The sequence below is a fragment of the Heterodontus francisci genome, chromosome 2 (assembly GCF_036365525.1).
Source record: "Heterodontus francisci isolate sHetFra1 chromosome 2, sHetFra1.hap1, whole genome shotgun sequence".
Classification (NCBI taxonomy): domain Eukaryota; kingdom Metazoa; phylum Chordata; class Chondrichthyes; order Heterodontiformes; family Heterodontidae; genus Heterodontus; species Heterodontus francisci.
Genome location: NC_090372.1, coordinates 15,687,639 through 15,703,124, shown reverse-complemented (window position 1 = coordinate 15,703,124; position 15,486 = coordinate 15,687,639). Strand labels below are relative to the sequence as shown.

The window sequence follows — 15,486 nt, the reverse complement described above, 5'->3', positions numbered from 1 at the left end:
TCTGCACATACAATAAAATGGTCCACAAAGGATGGCATTATTGTTTACACTACAAAAGGCAATGTCACTTTAAGCTGTGTCATTTATCATCTTGTAATCAGTTCACATGAAGTCTCTGTCCATGACAATATTGAAATTCAAATATGCCACAAATGGCAAGTGGAATTTTAATCAGACAGAAAGTGGCCGTTCACCCCACCATGTCAATGCTGTCTCTTTGAAAGAGCAGTCCAATTAGTACCACTCCCCGGCACTTCCACATAGCCCTGCAAATCTTTCCTTCCAATTCCCTTTAGAAAGTTACTACTGAATCTGCTTCTACCACCCTTTCAGGCAGTGTATTCCAGATCATCATAACTCACTAAGTAAAAATATTCTCCTAGCTTCTCCTCTGGTTCTTTTGCCAATTATCTTAAATCGGTGTCCTCTGGTTACCAGCCCTCCTGCTAGTGCAAACAGTTTCTCCTTATTTACTCTTATCAAAACCCTTCATAATTTTGAGCATCTCCATTAAATCTCCCTTGAACTTTCTCTGTTTTAAGTACAATCCTAGATTGTCTAGTCTCTCCACTAGAAGAGACTAGGTAGGTTTGTTAAACTTTAAGTAAAGAAGTGTATCAATCTTTGGACCCGTTAGAAATTTGCAAAATATTATGGAGTGCAATAGATCATTTTTGGGGAAATTTAAGTGTTCCACATTTCCCGAAAGGTTTAATTTCACTTACTAGTCTCTCAAATGAAATATTATACATTTTAAACTTACAAAATCCATGCCAGTAAATGCCTCTTGTTAAATTACACTCTACTCCAGAGACTTAGAGAGCACTGATCGCAGCTCATCATCCCTACTCATTACTGAAGCAGATCTGCAGTTGCTTGCAGGCAAACACTACACAAAATGTGTCTCCAGGATGCTTCCAATCAGAATTTACAAAATTATTCAAGCGTCCAGACCTTAGGATCAATGAGGAGCGTGGTGAAGGTCAGGAGAGAGGGAGCAGGAAAAGAGCAAGGTGAGGGGGAGGAAGGAGAGCCGGCGAACCAGCCAATGGAATTGAAGGCATGGGTGCGCGTCAGATGCTTGAACTCACGACCACAGAAGCAAGTGCTATTACTGAACTAGGTAGGACACTAACTAGTGTTTTGAGAATCGACTACTGCAATTCTGGCAATTTCTTCCCCCAAGTATTTAATTGCATGTAGCGGTTGAATGAATAAATTGTTGTTAAAACACGTTAGAGCATCAGTGCAACATATCGGGCAAACAAAATATAGCAGCTTTTCTCGCTATAGTCTTTCTCCCAGACATTAGCAAATTGTTCAAGGACATTGAGCTAAACTTTACACTTCTCACAAAAATATTACTCAATAATTGAACTCTTCTTACCTCCTTCTGAGCAATGCCCATTCTGTCCCTCCAGTGCAACAAAAGCAAATCAACCTTTTCTTTGGCAAATTTTTCTACCTCTTTAGCAGCTCTTCCAGCCCGTCGTTGCCACTCTGGAACCTTACCAAATTTACCATACTGGTCCTGTTGAAATTTAAGTAAACTATTGAGAAATGCACAACAATGTACCTGCAGGAAATTGTAAGAAGTCTGCATTTTCCAAACTTACTTGAAAGCAGGCTTAGCTCAGCTAAGATACAATCAAAAAGGATAAAAGCCTTATATTGGGTTAAAAAACTAGCGTGCCTCAAGGAATAAGATTTTCAATGGTATAGAGAAGGGACGGTAGTAGGTTTATATCTTATTGGCTCCTGATCTGACTCTTATGGAATGAGCCAAGCTTGCAGAGGGAGGGAAAGAAATTGCAGATGGTTCCTAGTGGCCAGCTACAGGCACTCTGGGAACTAGTCACTTGCCTCCTTAGCTGTAGTGGTCAAGCCAAGCATGTAAAACTAAAAAATGATCACGTATTTGTTGCAAATTCCCCTCGTCATTTTTTTTTTTTTAAAACTCATTTGTGGGATGTTGGCCTCGTTGGGCAAGGCTGGGATTGATTGCTCATCCCTAGTTGCCCTGAGAAGATGGTGGTGGACCTTCTTGAACTGTTAGCAGTTTGATACAACTGAGTGGCTTGTTAGGCAACTTTAGCAGGTAGTGAAGATTAACATATTTGTCAGTTCCGAAGAAGGGTCACTGACCCGAAACGTTAACTCTGCTTCTCTTTTCACAGATGCTGCCAGACCTGCTGAGTGATTCCAGCATTTCTTGTTTTTATTTAACATTGATATGGGACTGGATTCACATTTAGGCCACACCAGGCAAGCACAACAGGTTTCCTTCCATTAAAAAAAAAAGACATTAGTGAAACCATTTAGGTTTTTAACGACAACCCAACCAATTCATGGTCACCTTTACCAAGCAGATTTTTAAAAAATTCAAATTCTCAAACTGCCCTGGTGGAATTTGAACCCATGTTCTCTGGATTATTGGTCTAGGTTTCTGAATTACTAATCCAGTAACAATCGCCACACTATCGTTTCTCTGGATGACTAAAATACTTCAGTTCCCTTATCTCCCAAATATCGGGGCGGCACAGTGGTTAGCACCGCAGCCTCACAGCTCCAGCGACCCGGGTTCAATTCTGGGTACTGCCTGTGTGGAGTTTGCAAGTTCTCCCTGTGTCTGCGTGGGTTTCCTCCGGGTGCTCCGGTTTCCTCCCACATGCCAAAGACTTGCAGGTTGATAGGTTAATTGGCCATTATAAATTGCCCCTAGTATAGGTAGGTGGTAGAGAAATATAGGGACAGGTGGGGATGTGGTCGGAATATGGGATTAGTATAGGATTAGTATAAATGGGTGGTTGATGGTCAGCACAGACTCGGTGGGCCGAAGGGCCTGTTTCAGTGCTGTATCTCTAAACACTAAACATATCTCCCCTCTCCTTCCCTTTCAATGAGCAAGAGAAATAATTCGACTTTGGCAACATATATTTTGAAAATAAGCCCAGACTTTCACAACTTACTGTTGCAATTTTTACATTGTCCCTGATGTGCATCCTGTCGATTTCTTTTTCTGGTACTTGCTCTGTGCTATCAAGGTACGCTAGTAAGCCTGTTGGCTGAAAACAAGGAAATATTGTTTCTCAGTGTAAATACCAAAAGTTTCCAAGTTATTAATATTCTTTAAAGTCAGCTGATTAATAATCGAGAATACCAAGGAACAAAAGATCATAGAACACAAATAGGCAATAACCAAGACTGAAATACCAAAATGTTACGCAATCCTAGATACCGAATTCGGTTTGTAAAAAAAAAAACCCTAACAAAGCATTACGCACTGAAGTTCTCTACATGTTTTTAAAATGTTTTCGCTTTTTCTTTTAATAGATCTAAAAAGATAATAATGTTGAAACGCACCTTAATCTTTGATATGAAATATATATTAAACATGTACCACAGCCATGCACAAGACCTGATTAGGGATGCAGTATTTTAAGTCAGGTGAAGACGCAGGTTATTTGATTGCTACTTGGTTGAGATTCAATCAATATTTCCTATTGGCATACAGAGCACGGTGATCCAGTGAGCAGTTTGGCCATACTGTTCAAGGTGGTTGCAAGTTTCACCAGGCTGCGCGGAGTTAACTAATCTCAATCAGGGCAGCAACGAGGGATGCTACAATGGGCCTCAGCAATCCTGTGTTAGGGAGGGATGCAAGGGGGAAGAGAAACGGCCAGCATTCTTGTTCCCGAATGAATCCAGCAAGTGTGCATGCCTGAGACAAGATCCAGCTTAATGATGCGACACTTGAATATATTGAGATGACACTGCTAATTGACATGAATAATGAGCAAGGTGGGGGGATGGGGGTGGTACAAGAGGATAACTATTTCCACAAGTCTGTATCAAAGCAAGGAATCACCTCCTCCAGGTGGCAAGGGAATACTGGAGAAAAGAAAAGAAATGTTGATATCTCTCCTTTAAGCTGCAAACGAATACACACATTTTCTGCCACCACTGATCTTTTAGTGTCAAGAGAACAGTTTGTCGCTTCCTTGGGTCCTTACTTCCCTTTGCTTATCTGATCACTGAATCACCATGCAGCACTCTCATGAAGTATTTCACTATATTGCTACCAATCTTCTGGCCAAAGATTGACAGTTACCAATGGAGTCTATAAACACACTTTATTATGCAATTTCTGACTTTTGTTATGCCTGGATTTCTCGAGCTCCTTTGCAATCATGGGGAACCCTCCAGAGGAGCAATCGCACCAACCAACTGTCTTTTTTTCAGCCTTTCATTTTCTGATGAGTTCTGAAGAAAGGTCACAGACCTGAAACATTAACTCGGTTTCTCTCCACAGATGCTGCCAGACCTGCTAAGTATTTCCAGCACATTGTTTTCATTTCAGCTTTCTAGCGTCTGCAGTATTTTGCTTTCATTTCATTTTCTGTATTTGTATTCTACATTTGGTCACTACCAAAAGATGATACTTCTCTATTGCTTCATTTATTAATACCCCTTAGTCAACTAAAATTAGATCTATTGTTACAGCAGTGAGAGAGAATCAACAAGGGAGACTGTAAAACAAATCCATCTATATAAATTCATGTTCAGAATATTAGATATCTTCCATATGAGGTGTTAATCCACGTCCTCTCCCGTTTTATGTTCATTTTACACAACACTTGATGTTAAATCCCCGGTCATATTTTCCCAAGTTTGCTGTTCCTTCATTTACTTGCTTCCTATTCATCTGCATTTCCATATTTTCTTCAAACTTTTTGTATTAGTGTAAATACACTAGCTTATTCAAAATCTTTCAACTCCATTTCCCTTGTCACCACAGATCTATCAAACTGCTGGCCACGTCTTTCTTCTCCTTGCATTATCTCCAAGGATTACTTACTTTTGATCTTTCTTTTCTACACAGCATGCAGTCATCCACTTTATTTAAAAGAAAATCTAAAAAGAGCCATATATAGAGAATGCTCTACTTTCCTCAATAGCTCATCGATATGCTCTTCATTTTAGTGGAATCTCAATTAACTTTCAGTTTTCATTATCCTCCCATGGTCCTCACCATTATGGCAGATAACGGAGGGCCCAACTTAGTCCCCAACTGCATATTCAGGGCCCTTCTGGTGCTGATGTATTTAAAACAGCCTGCAGTAAGAGTTTTTAAGGTGATCTTAAACTGAGAATATAAAAAAGGACCTCAAAATACTGCAGTGGGACCCAAAACACACACGTCTGTTGCAATGATCAAGTCTATTGGATACAGTTCCATCAGGGCTCAAAACAAAAAACTAAAACACTCAAGACTCTAGACAAAACCAAATTCAGTCCATGGAGGGCTGGAGAAAACAGTTTCTGCCAAAACCAATCTGAAAGAGGCAGGTATTTTTGTGATTTCCTTCTTCCATGGCTCAGTTTACTTAAGATATGCCAAATGTTTAGCACAAATCCACAAGTGCACAAAAGAAAGTTTGGAAAACACAGATCATTAAAAATGACTTACCAAAATACGTTTCAGCAAATTTGATGCTGTTGGATTTTCTGCTGTCCAAAGACCCACCAAATGTCTACTTAACTGCCTGAAAAAGAGCATAAGCTTATTAATTTTTTTTTTTTAAATGAAGAAACTGGAAGTTTAGTAAGAAATGCTCTGGTCAAAAACTATACATACCTATTAGTCAGCATGCGCTGATCGGTACTAACTGTGAACATGGATGTATGCAAATGGCAGGGTAGAGCACCTTCACTTAAGGCAAGTTCCTGCATTTTTGTCGCTATTTCCTTGTCACCTTCCTTGTTGGGAAGAAAAGAAATTTTGGTTGTTTGTAAATGTATTTTCAGCAAAGTGAGATGCAACCATGTTGAGAAATAGAACTTTTCCTTTTCTTCTCCAACACACCACCACCGCCCCCAAATAGCAAACATTCTATGATAAAGAGAAATGTTATTCAAATTTGTTTACTATATTGCTTCAATCGCTATATACATGTCGCTGAACTTCATACCTTCTTCCCTTCAAAGTTGATCTGAATCCAAACTTGGTTTAAATTTTCAGCCAGCACAAGTATTAGTTCAGATTAGTTAACTCACATTCTACAATCCTGATAGCAGTGGAGTAGCGTTTCAGAAAGTGATCAGTTGTTCATAAAGAAACAGCTGTCGGTTTTTTCCCTCCACTATATGAAGCTACTTAATTCATCATCTTAAACTTATTGTACAATTCGGAGACAGAGTGCAGGGCATGAAGCACAGTAAACAGTATAAGCCACCCATGCCCAGGAAACAGAGCTGTAATGTTCAGGGCAAGGCCCAAGTGGGAGGATGTCCAAGTGTCAGTGAGTTGTTCATGCAAGGCTTTTAAGTGAACCTGGTGCATCAAACACCAGTAACAATGTATAGGCAACAGTTATGGGGAAAACAATTTACCTCTTGCTTGATGACTAATGAGATAAATAACTAGAATTTTTTTCTATCTATAGGAGGTATTGATTGTCACTTGGTAGTACAGAACTTGAGTATTGCTGAAAAAAAAAAGCTTTTTGTCTTGCACTCATCAGAACAGACAAGAATGCAAAATTTCAAAGGGAGCAACAATTTATACTGCATGAGAAAAGGGTGCTGATGGCTCGAGGCATTGCCATGGAGAATGCACCAGGGAACTATTGCACCCCCCCACCCCCAGGCTTTTGTTTAAGTCAAAAAAAAAAAGGTGCAACACCTGGACATGCTCCTTTTGGCTGCAGAGGACAGGTCACTGCATATCACGAACAAGTACTGAACAATCCCAAATGTGCTAAGAATTACACATACAACCAATTTAAGCTCATCAGTCAGGCTCGCAATGTGACTCACTTATGCTTGCTAGAAACTACATATATTCATTCACAGGGACCTGTCCTCTGCAGGCAAAAGGAACATATCCAGGTGTTGTGCCTTTTTTGCATTTAAGAAAAGCACAGGGGACAATAGTTCCCTGGTGCATTCTACATGGAGACACCTCAACCAGAGTCGATTTGCCAACCAATCATGCAGCATAAATTATTGCTCCCTTTGAAATTCGGCATTCTTACGTCAGTCCTGATGAGTGCAAGATGAAAAGCTTCAACATGTCTCTCTTTTCAGCAATACTTGAGGTATTGATGCTGTACAATAGATTTGAGGATTTTTGCAGACCTAGCAAAATAATCCAGACCACTGGGCCAATTTTAAACTTGAGAAAGAAACAAACATTCAGGTGATGTATGCCATACGTTTTTAACTTTTTAAAGAGTACAAAGTGCTCATATTGGGGAGTGTGAGAACCAGAACAAATTAAAAATTTATTCAAACGAATGCACACAGAGAAACTTGATACTAGATGCAAAGATAATACAAACTGTCAGATCAAACTTTAACTTGCATTTATATACAGTGTCTTTAATGCTGCAAGACAACCCAAGGTTTCACAGTATTAGACAGAATTTGACACTAGAGCTACTTAATATTAGGGAAGGTGACCAAAAGCTCGAGATTGGCTTTAAAGGAGCGTCTTGAGAGAGAGGTAGAGGTGGAAAGGTTTAGGGAGGGAATTCCAGAACGGAGGGCCTAGGCAGCTGAAAGTACAGCTTCCAATGGTGCTGTGAAGAAAATTTGGAGAAGTACAATGATCTGGGAGGTTTGCAGGGCTGCAAGAGATTACAGATTTAAGGAGGGTTGAGGTCATGTGGGGATTTGAACAGAAGGATTAGAATTTTAAATTCAAAGCATTGCCAGAACGGAATGAAAAGGTAGGTCAGCATAAAGAGTGGTGATGGATGAACAGGGCTTTGAGTAAAGGATGCCGGTAGCAGAGTTTGGACAAGCTTAAGTTTACAGAGTGCGGCCAGCCAGGAGAGTATTGGAATAGTCAAGTCTGGAGTTAACAAAAGCACGGATCAGGGCTTCAGCCGCAGATAGCCGAGGCAGTCAGGCAATATTATAGGAGGCGAAAGCAGGCGGCCCTGACAGACAGGATATGGGGTCGTGGTCAACTCAGGGTCAAATAGGACCAAGGTTGTAAACATTCTGGCTCAGGCCGAGTGTGTCCAGGGAGTCAAATGGATATACTTAATTGGAGGACATTTCTGCTCATCTAGTACTCTCCAATAAGCAGTGCGTCAAATCAGAGGTAGTGGAGTGGTTGAGAGAGGCGATGATGGTAAGGTAAAGCTTAGTTAAGTATTTACTGTAATACCCACCTCTATAATAGCTTTCATAACTAAACCAGCGCCTTTCACAATAGCCATGGAAGGGTGCTAAAAATGAAAAGAAAACTGATTACTAAAGACCATCTTAAAACAGACACACAAGTCCTACAACTCATGGAAAATAATTACCCACTTAGTAATTATATATATATATATATATATATATATATATATATCTATCTCAAAAGGAATTGGCATGGAGCTCACTGAATTGATACTTTAAGAATTTTTATTCAAGAATCATGACTAAAAGAATTCTTGCTTCAAATTCTCTCCACATCGGAGCAGCATAATCCATGGAGAAAGTTAGATCAGTCAGTGATTTCCAACACCCATAAAACCCCCAGTACTTCAGTGATTCGACCTCAGCCATATTTCTGTAGCAGTGGAAAACACAAGTTATCTTTGTGGCCCTCTTAGTTGAATTGTCATCTGTGAGCTCTGCAGTACCAAACAGTTAATGCCAAATAGATAGTTTTATGCCATCTGTGCACATAACTGGATGGAGACTACCCTAAACATTTTTTTTAGTTGTTATTTGCAGATTTATAAGACCAACATGAGCAGACCTCATGTCCTGAGAACAGCAAAACCAACTTTTCAATCCAATGGATTATCCAGGTCTTTTTTCAAAGTGAAGCTGTAAGAGTTAAATTTTACAAGAAATCTTTACACAGGGGAAGACATACCTGGAAAAGTTTGAACAGGGTTCTTCCAACTTCTGCTACCATTTCCAACAACATATCAAACTGCTGTCCTTCTGTTGTCTCACTATATGGAGCACAGAGTGCAAAGGTAAGAAAATCCAGAAGGGAACTAATCACTAGTGCACCTGTCCCATGGTCCTGCAGGGAAAAAAAAACTGTATAGCTTGAAAACAGCAATGGGCTGACATTACTGAACAACAAAAAGACTTCGACATCTCAGTTAATCAATACTATGTCTCACGTGGGACTGAACAATGAGCCAGGAAAATTCCAAATGCAAACCCCACTGAGATCAGATGATCCAAGCGGGAATGAAGGCAATGACATTACAATTGGCATGTTCTTAGACTAAGGACAAAACAAAACAGAGAAATAGATCCCATTCTTGATTCCAGTTCGAAAGCATGTGTGCAGACTTTAAGGGCTGAATTTTACCAGCCTGTGGTAGCAGTTTTGCTGACCTTGGGGTCTACAGCTCTTTGCTTTAATGACTCGTTTGTCTGCAGCAACCTAAGCAAAACCGCAACCCACAGACGTTATCAACGGGCGAATGTGGTATCTGGAGTATGCATTGACTTAAGGAAAATAATAGCTTGTTATGTACAGCCTTATGCGAAGCTGACCTCGGATTCTGCATGGTGTATAGTCACGTAGGCCGTCCTGTGCTTATCTTGTGGTTTTGTAACTAATTGGGAAACTGTCAGCTCGGCATCTGTTGTACTATATATAACCGCGGAGATCTGGAGCGCTTGGAGTAGCACCGGACCGTGATTAGGAAAGGTGTGCTCACCATGATATCATGCAATAAGATTTGTTAATGCTCAAGGTCTGAGTCCGGAGAATTTCTTTGACAATCAAATTTCTTCAACAATCTGGCGTAGTCGGCAGGATCCCTTAATTACGGGATCCTGAGCGAACCTAAAGTATAGACCCAGCTGGCTGCATGATCCTGACCTGGGTCCACAGGCTGATCCCAAGTTAGGGAAAGACGCTGTGACAAGACGGAACTGGAAAGACCGCTGCTGTAGAACGCCGGGAATCAAGTATAGAACCAGCTGGCTGCATGATCCTGACCTGGGTCCACAGGCTGATCCCAAGTTAGGGAAAGACGCTGTGAAAAGACGGAACTGGAAAGACCGCTGCCGTAGAACGCCGGGAATAGTAATCAATTAAGGTGACCTTGAGGGATGGACAACGGCGCCAGCGCAAGTTTGTCTTTGTTTGGTTTGTTCATTTTTCCACAGATCGTAGATCCGCGCTTCGGAACTGACAATGGGGTCGATGAGTTCTAAACGTAAGAAAGAAGGGCCGCCCCCGGGGCCAAGTAAACCATGTCCCGCTGAGAAGGGCGGCCCACGTCGGTTTGCCTCCTCGAGGAAGACGCAGAAGCGCCACGGTAAATACGTGCAGTGTAAAACGAAGGTAGGAGACCCCCTGGTTCCGCCAGGGTCACCGGCCGATATTGTTTGGAGGGAGACAGGTGACAGTAGATATGTTACTCCTTTCACCTCCGATCTATACGGGTGGTCCCACGGCAACTGGCCTTATGGAGGCTCCTTTAAATTGGAAAAGATTGATTACTGGAGGACATGTGTTGAGAGCGGGTGCGGCGACCCCTCATGGGATAATGCTTACATGCTCCGGTGTTTAGATAAATTTAAAGAATTGCGAAAGGCCATCAGCCCCCTAAGCCTGAAGAAAGAAGAAAATCATTGACAAAGTTTATGGCAGAGTGACATAAAAGACTATGTTTTAGAGTAAAAACAAGTTACTGTGTCTTTGATTCGAATGTGTGATTGTTGGAAGTGTCCACGAATGAATTGAATGTCTGGGATGTACAGCTTGTGTTCTGTAGAACTGACTGTCGTTAACTCTTTGTTGTCTGGCTTTAATGTTGAAAGCATCAGTCTATTAAGTTGTTTGGAATTGAATGAGTGTGAAAAGTGATTGTTGAGTGTGTTAACTTGAATTATATTTTAAGTTAAAGTTTTATTATTTTAAAAGTTGGTTTTGCAACTGTGAAAAGGCAATGAACAATGTTCTAAGAGATAAGCTTCAGCCTTGAAGGTCTGAAGATGTTTGGCAGAAATCCAATTTGAAGTTTACAACTCCTGCTTTAATTGGAGTTCCAGTTTAAAATCTGTTCTAGTTTCTGGAGTTTAAATTAAAGACATGTTTTATTGACGGTTTTAAGTAGCAAATGTCAGGAATTGGATATTGGTTTGAGAGAGAGATGGATAAACAAAGGAGATATAGGAAAGATTAAAAAGCTGGTGTTAAATCTTTTGTTATAAGAATGTTAAATAACTTTTTCTTTAGTTTTTGGTTTTATTAGTCATTTGAAAAGGCGCCTGAAGAAAAATGACGTAATTTACCTATCTTTTAAAATAAGCACGTGCTATTCTGTTCTGTGTGTAGTTAATAAGTATTATAAGTTAATAAGTCTGAATTAAATTAATACTGTTAAGGTCAATTGACCTGTTAAGTTGAAAAACTGGAAATTTCATTTGTGGCCACAATGAACTTTCAAGTTTATTATGTCAAGTTTTGGAGGAGTCTTCAGTTCCAGACACAAGACTCGTTCATATAACATTGGCAGTTTTGGTTTTTAAATATTTATTGCAGTGAATTGGAATTTGGAATCATCTTTGTTATAAAAAAAATCCTGGCATTAGAAACCTCTTACAGAAGATGCTAAAAATTTGAAAACAATTGCAGTTTGATCTAAAATGCTGTCTTTCCTGAAGGAGATGTTTTCCTTTGAAGTTGATAATGTTACTAATGATTGTTGTTTTCAAATCCTAAGGATACCAAAAGGATCGAAAAAAAGTTTAAAATGGACAGTAGTTCTTTTCGAACAGAAAAGGTTACGTAAAGTGACGCAGCTGAGAATGTTTTGCTCCGCCCCGTTGGAGACAAACAAAAAACTTAACCCTGCTGCAGCTTTTTGCATTGCTGAGAGTAAAATTTATACATATTGGACATTGTTAAATTTTAAATTTCTAAATTGACAGATATAAGTGGACAAATTAACCCATTGGGCTCAGGGGCAGAGCCACAATGGATTCTTTGTGTTTTTTTATTTAAGTGACGGCAGGTTCCAAGGCCATGTGAGAACTGATGCCACAGCAAGAGATCCAGCAGCTTTGAGAATTTAAGAATTTAATTGCAGACGTCAAATGCCATAGCATCTTTATCAATGAGGCAAAGTGCTTGAGAAGGAGAGATAGTTGCAAGCACTTCTGTCTTTAACGTACAAAAAGTACAACCAAGTCTGGGCATAAGAAATTGGAATCAATAAACAAAATTTAATTGATATGAGTGGTTATTTAAAGCACTCAAAGGGAAATTTATCTGATATTTAAGAGGACAAAGTTTTAGAAAATAAAAAAACAAAACAGTCTAAGTGGTTTACTGTGTTGGATATTAGCATTGGGTTCTTTAAGTTTACGTTCCAGGGACAACAGTTCACCTGGACGTGTCTCTCCCAGGGATTTTATAATAATTGATCGATATTCCACCTTCCTCCAGAAGGTCAGAGTGAAAGTTAAGCTGAAAAAGGCACAGATAATGAAGGAAAAGGTTTCTTATTTGGGAATAGTAGTAACACAGGGAAAGCATGAGATAGAGCAAAAGTGAGCGCAGACAATCCTCGAACTCCCCCTAGCGCAAGATATTAAAGCTCTTAAAAAAAAAACAGTTCCTATTCCAGGTTGTGAGATTAAACAGACAAAAAGCACCAACCCCCACATCCGAATTACCGACGAGTAAGGTTACGACCCAGCAGTCACAAGTGACTGGTCTCCCTTGCCCTGCCTTAACTGCAGGACAAGAAAATGGACTTGCGATAATAAAAATTAATAAAATTGTATGATAATAATATAAAGCTCGAGTTGGTACTGGTATTATTGAATATCTCAGATTGGAGGCAAATTGACGCAGGACAGGTGAAAGTTTGGATCAATGACACCCAGTTGGAGGACTTAGCTAGTCACACAAATGATAAAATTACCAGGTGCCAACTCAGAAAACGTAAGGTATGGAAAGGTCAGGAGTGTGTAAATACAGGATCTATGAGTATTGGAGTAGTGTTGGGAATACCTTAAGTTCTGAGAGATAAGTTAGGGATGCAATTATACAAAGTAGAAAATATAGGGGTGATGAGGGGAAAAGATTACATAAAATACTATGATATATTACCCTATGTTATGGAAATTGGAAGAGGTAATTGAAACAACATTGTCCATTGTCTGAGTGTAGTCTGGAAAACCAGGTGGTCATATGTCCTCATCCTATAAATAAAATGGCAGAATCAAAATGTGGATTTAATGCCACTGTAAATTGCACCATGGAGACTAGAAAAGCATTGTCAGGGTTAACCCATGTGGCCTATATGGAAAAGGGGAGATATTGCTTAACCACCACAGCGAAGGAGTACCAGTATGGACATAAATGGACTTGGCCGGTGAGCAACAGTACATTTTGGTTCAACCCACAAATACCAACCCGAGTAGGGAAGATGGAGTTGGTAGAGATACATAAACAAAAGACAGAAACGATAACTGTGACAGAAAGTATTAAGGAGGATTTGACGAATTACCTCCGGGACTATGAATATACTATTCAGCCATTGCCCACAGGCTTGGGTAAAGAGAGACAGCAGCTAGAAGTCATTGCTGTAGTGTACTACAATCTGGAACAACAGTCGAAGATGCTACAAGATGAGATTGATGAGATAAATGGCAGGAGGACTTATGGAACTGGGGGTCAGACGTGCAGATACACCCCTGGTTTAGAATTATCTCCCATGTCCTGATAGTGGTTTTGGGTATCATGGTGTTATATGTGACCTACTTAATTTGGCAACTTTAGAAAATGTAAAGAGGATGTATGAACACAGGTTGGACAGCTACCTGAAAAGCAATTAGTGTTCGAACTTGCTCTGTCAAAGGAGGGACAATTAGTTATGCCATAAAAGGGTAATTGTATAACCTTTTCATATATACTTAAAATGAATTAATGATCAATGTACTCTAAGAATGGAATTGTATTATGTTTGTACAATCAATTATGTAACAGTGATGCTTAAATGAAATTTTAATTGTACAAGTGTACCACCTTTTATGTTGTAAACAAGTAATTGAAGCCCCTGCAAAACTTATGCCTTTGCAGAGTTCCCGCAGGCCCCTCTTGTGGCACAAGCAGGCAACGTATTGAGTGCGACCCCTCCGGGTGTTGAAGGCTGTTTCTAGACAAATAGAGACCATCAAAGGCACCTAGGGGGTGGGATCAAGGGAAGGATTCTTAAAAGTTTTTTTGAAGAATCAAAGGAGGGACTGTGAGAACAGAATTTTATGGGGACATTTAAGATGAAATAATTAATCAATCATGTATTGCTAACAGGCTAGCTTCAGTGCTGCAGGGAGGGACAGCTTATCAGAAATGACTTCATAACTTCAGGGCTGCAGAGGCAACCTGGCCTTGCAGCTGGTACAGCGCAATAGCACAGAGAGACATTGTGCTTCAGCAACACTCTTCTTATCTCATCACCCAGACATGACACATTCCTAAGGAACAGTTAGTGTGAGAAACATACTGACCAGGCAAACCCTCGCCCCTTGTCCGAGGGTGGCTCAGCCTAACGTTCCCAGGGAGATAGGGGAATAAGAAACTGCTTGAGGAGAGGATGACAAGGCAGTGCCCCAATCAGACCCTGAGGCCTACCCTTCTGATTCAGAGCCTCCACCGCCGGATAATCCCCCAGGACCTGCTCCTTTGATCTTATGATCCCCATGGAGGGGCCCCAGGCTGCAATGGCTGCCCCTGCAGCTCCGACAACGCCGTCAACGCCGTCGGATGGTTCACCCCTCTAACTGCCGGGGCCTGCCTGCTTGGCCCCTGCACATTGGGAAAAAAATCTTACCTGGCCTCCAAGGATGCACTCTCTCCTTCTGCTTGCAGCCTCAGCAGCAGCCACCTCTATTGGTGCCACTGCCAAGGTTGCCAGATGCTCTGAGAGGTGGTACACTGTCCTTAATTGAACAGCAGTCCAGGCAGCGGCTTCTTAATTGGCCCCTGCCAGTAATATTGCCTCCAGGGTCCCGCTGTCTGCCTGCGCAGGCTCAGGACCTGCTTTCGGTCCCGATGGTGGGACTCCAGCCTTGCTGGTAAAATTCCAGCCCAAGTGTAAACAGCCAGCTACCATGAAGTCACCAAGAAAAGCCCATTTGGGCAGAGTACAAGAGGACTGATAACACATGGAATGGTACCAAAGCATGGGCCAGTACCTTCAGTGGAAACAAAAGCTACATTTCTTCATTCTGTTATTTTCCTCACCATATAGCTTGAAAGCAAAATCAAAAGTAAATTGGATCTTAAGGGAGTTGCAGCATAAGTGCCTCATTTAAAAGTCAGTAAATATGAATGGCTCTATTATAATTACAGTAATATAATGAGCACAGTGGACACATGTGCCACTAGATGTATGTGTGCACACATATGCGAAGCTGTTGAACGTAGCGCAAGGGTATGCAAGGGTTTAAACACACTCAAATTACCAAGTTTTTAACTACTATTTTACTAAAGGT

At 40.7% G+C, this 15,486-nt stretch overlaps 1 protein-coding gene across 1 annotated transcript in view; it reads right to left on the bottom strand.

The window, feature by feature from the left end:
* The window catches only part of LOC137382596 (dnaJ homolog subfamily C member 13), a 155,466-nt gene that overhangs the window by 88,360 nt on the left and 51,620 nt on the right, over positions 1–15,486 (bottom strand). Inside the window, exons 15-20 of the mRNA XM_068054739.1 lie at positions 8,882–9,037; positions 8,184–8,240; positions 5,639–5,760; positions 5,471–5,546; positions 2,970–3,065; positions 1,355–1,531 (exon numbers count right to left, since the gene is read on the bottom strand). Coding sequence (XP_067910840.1) covers positions 1,355–1,531; positions 2,970–3,065; positions 5,471–5,546; positions 5,639–5,760; positions 8,184–8,240; positions 8,882–9,037 — 684 coding nt within the window. The remainder of the gene's footprint in view (positions 1–1,354; positions 1,532–2,969; positions 3,066–5,470; positions 5,547–5,638; positions 5,761–8,183; positions 8,241–8,881; positions 9,038–15,486) is intronic.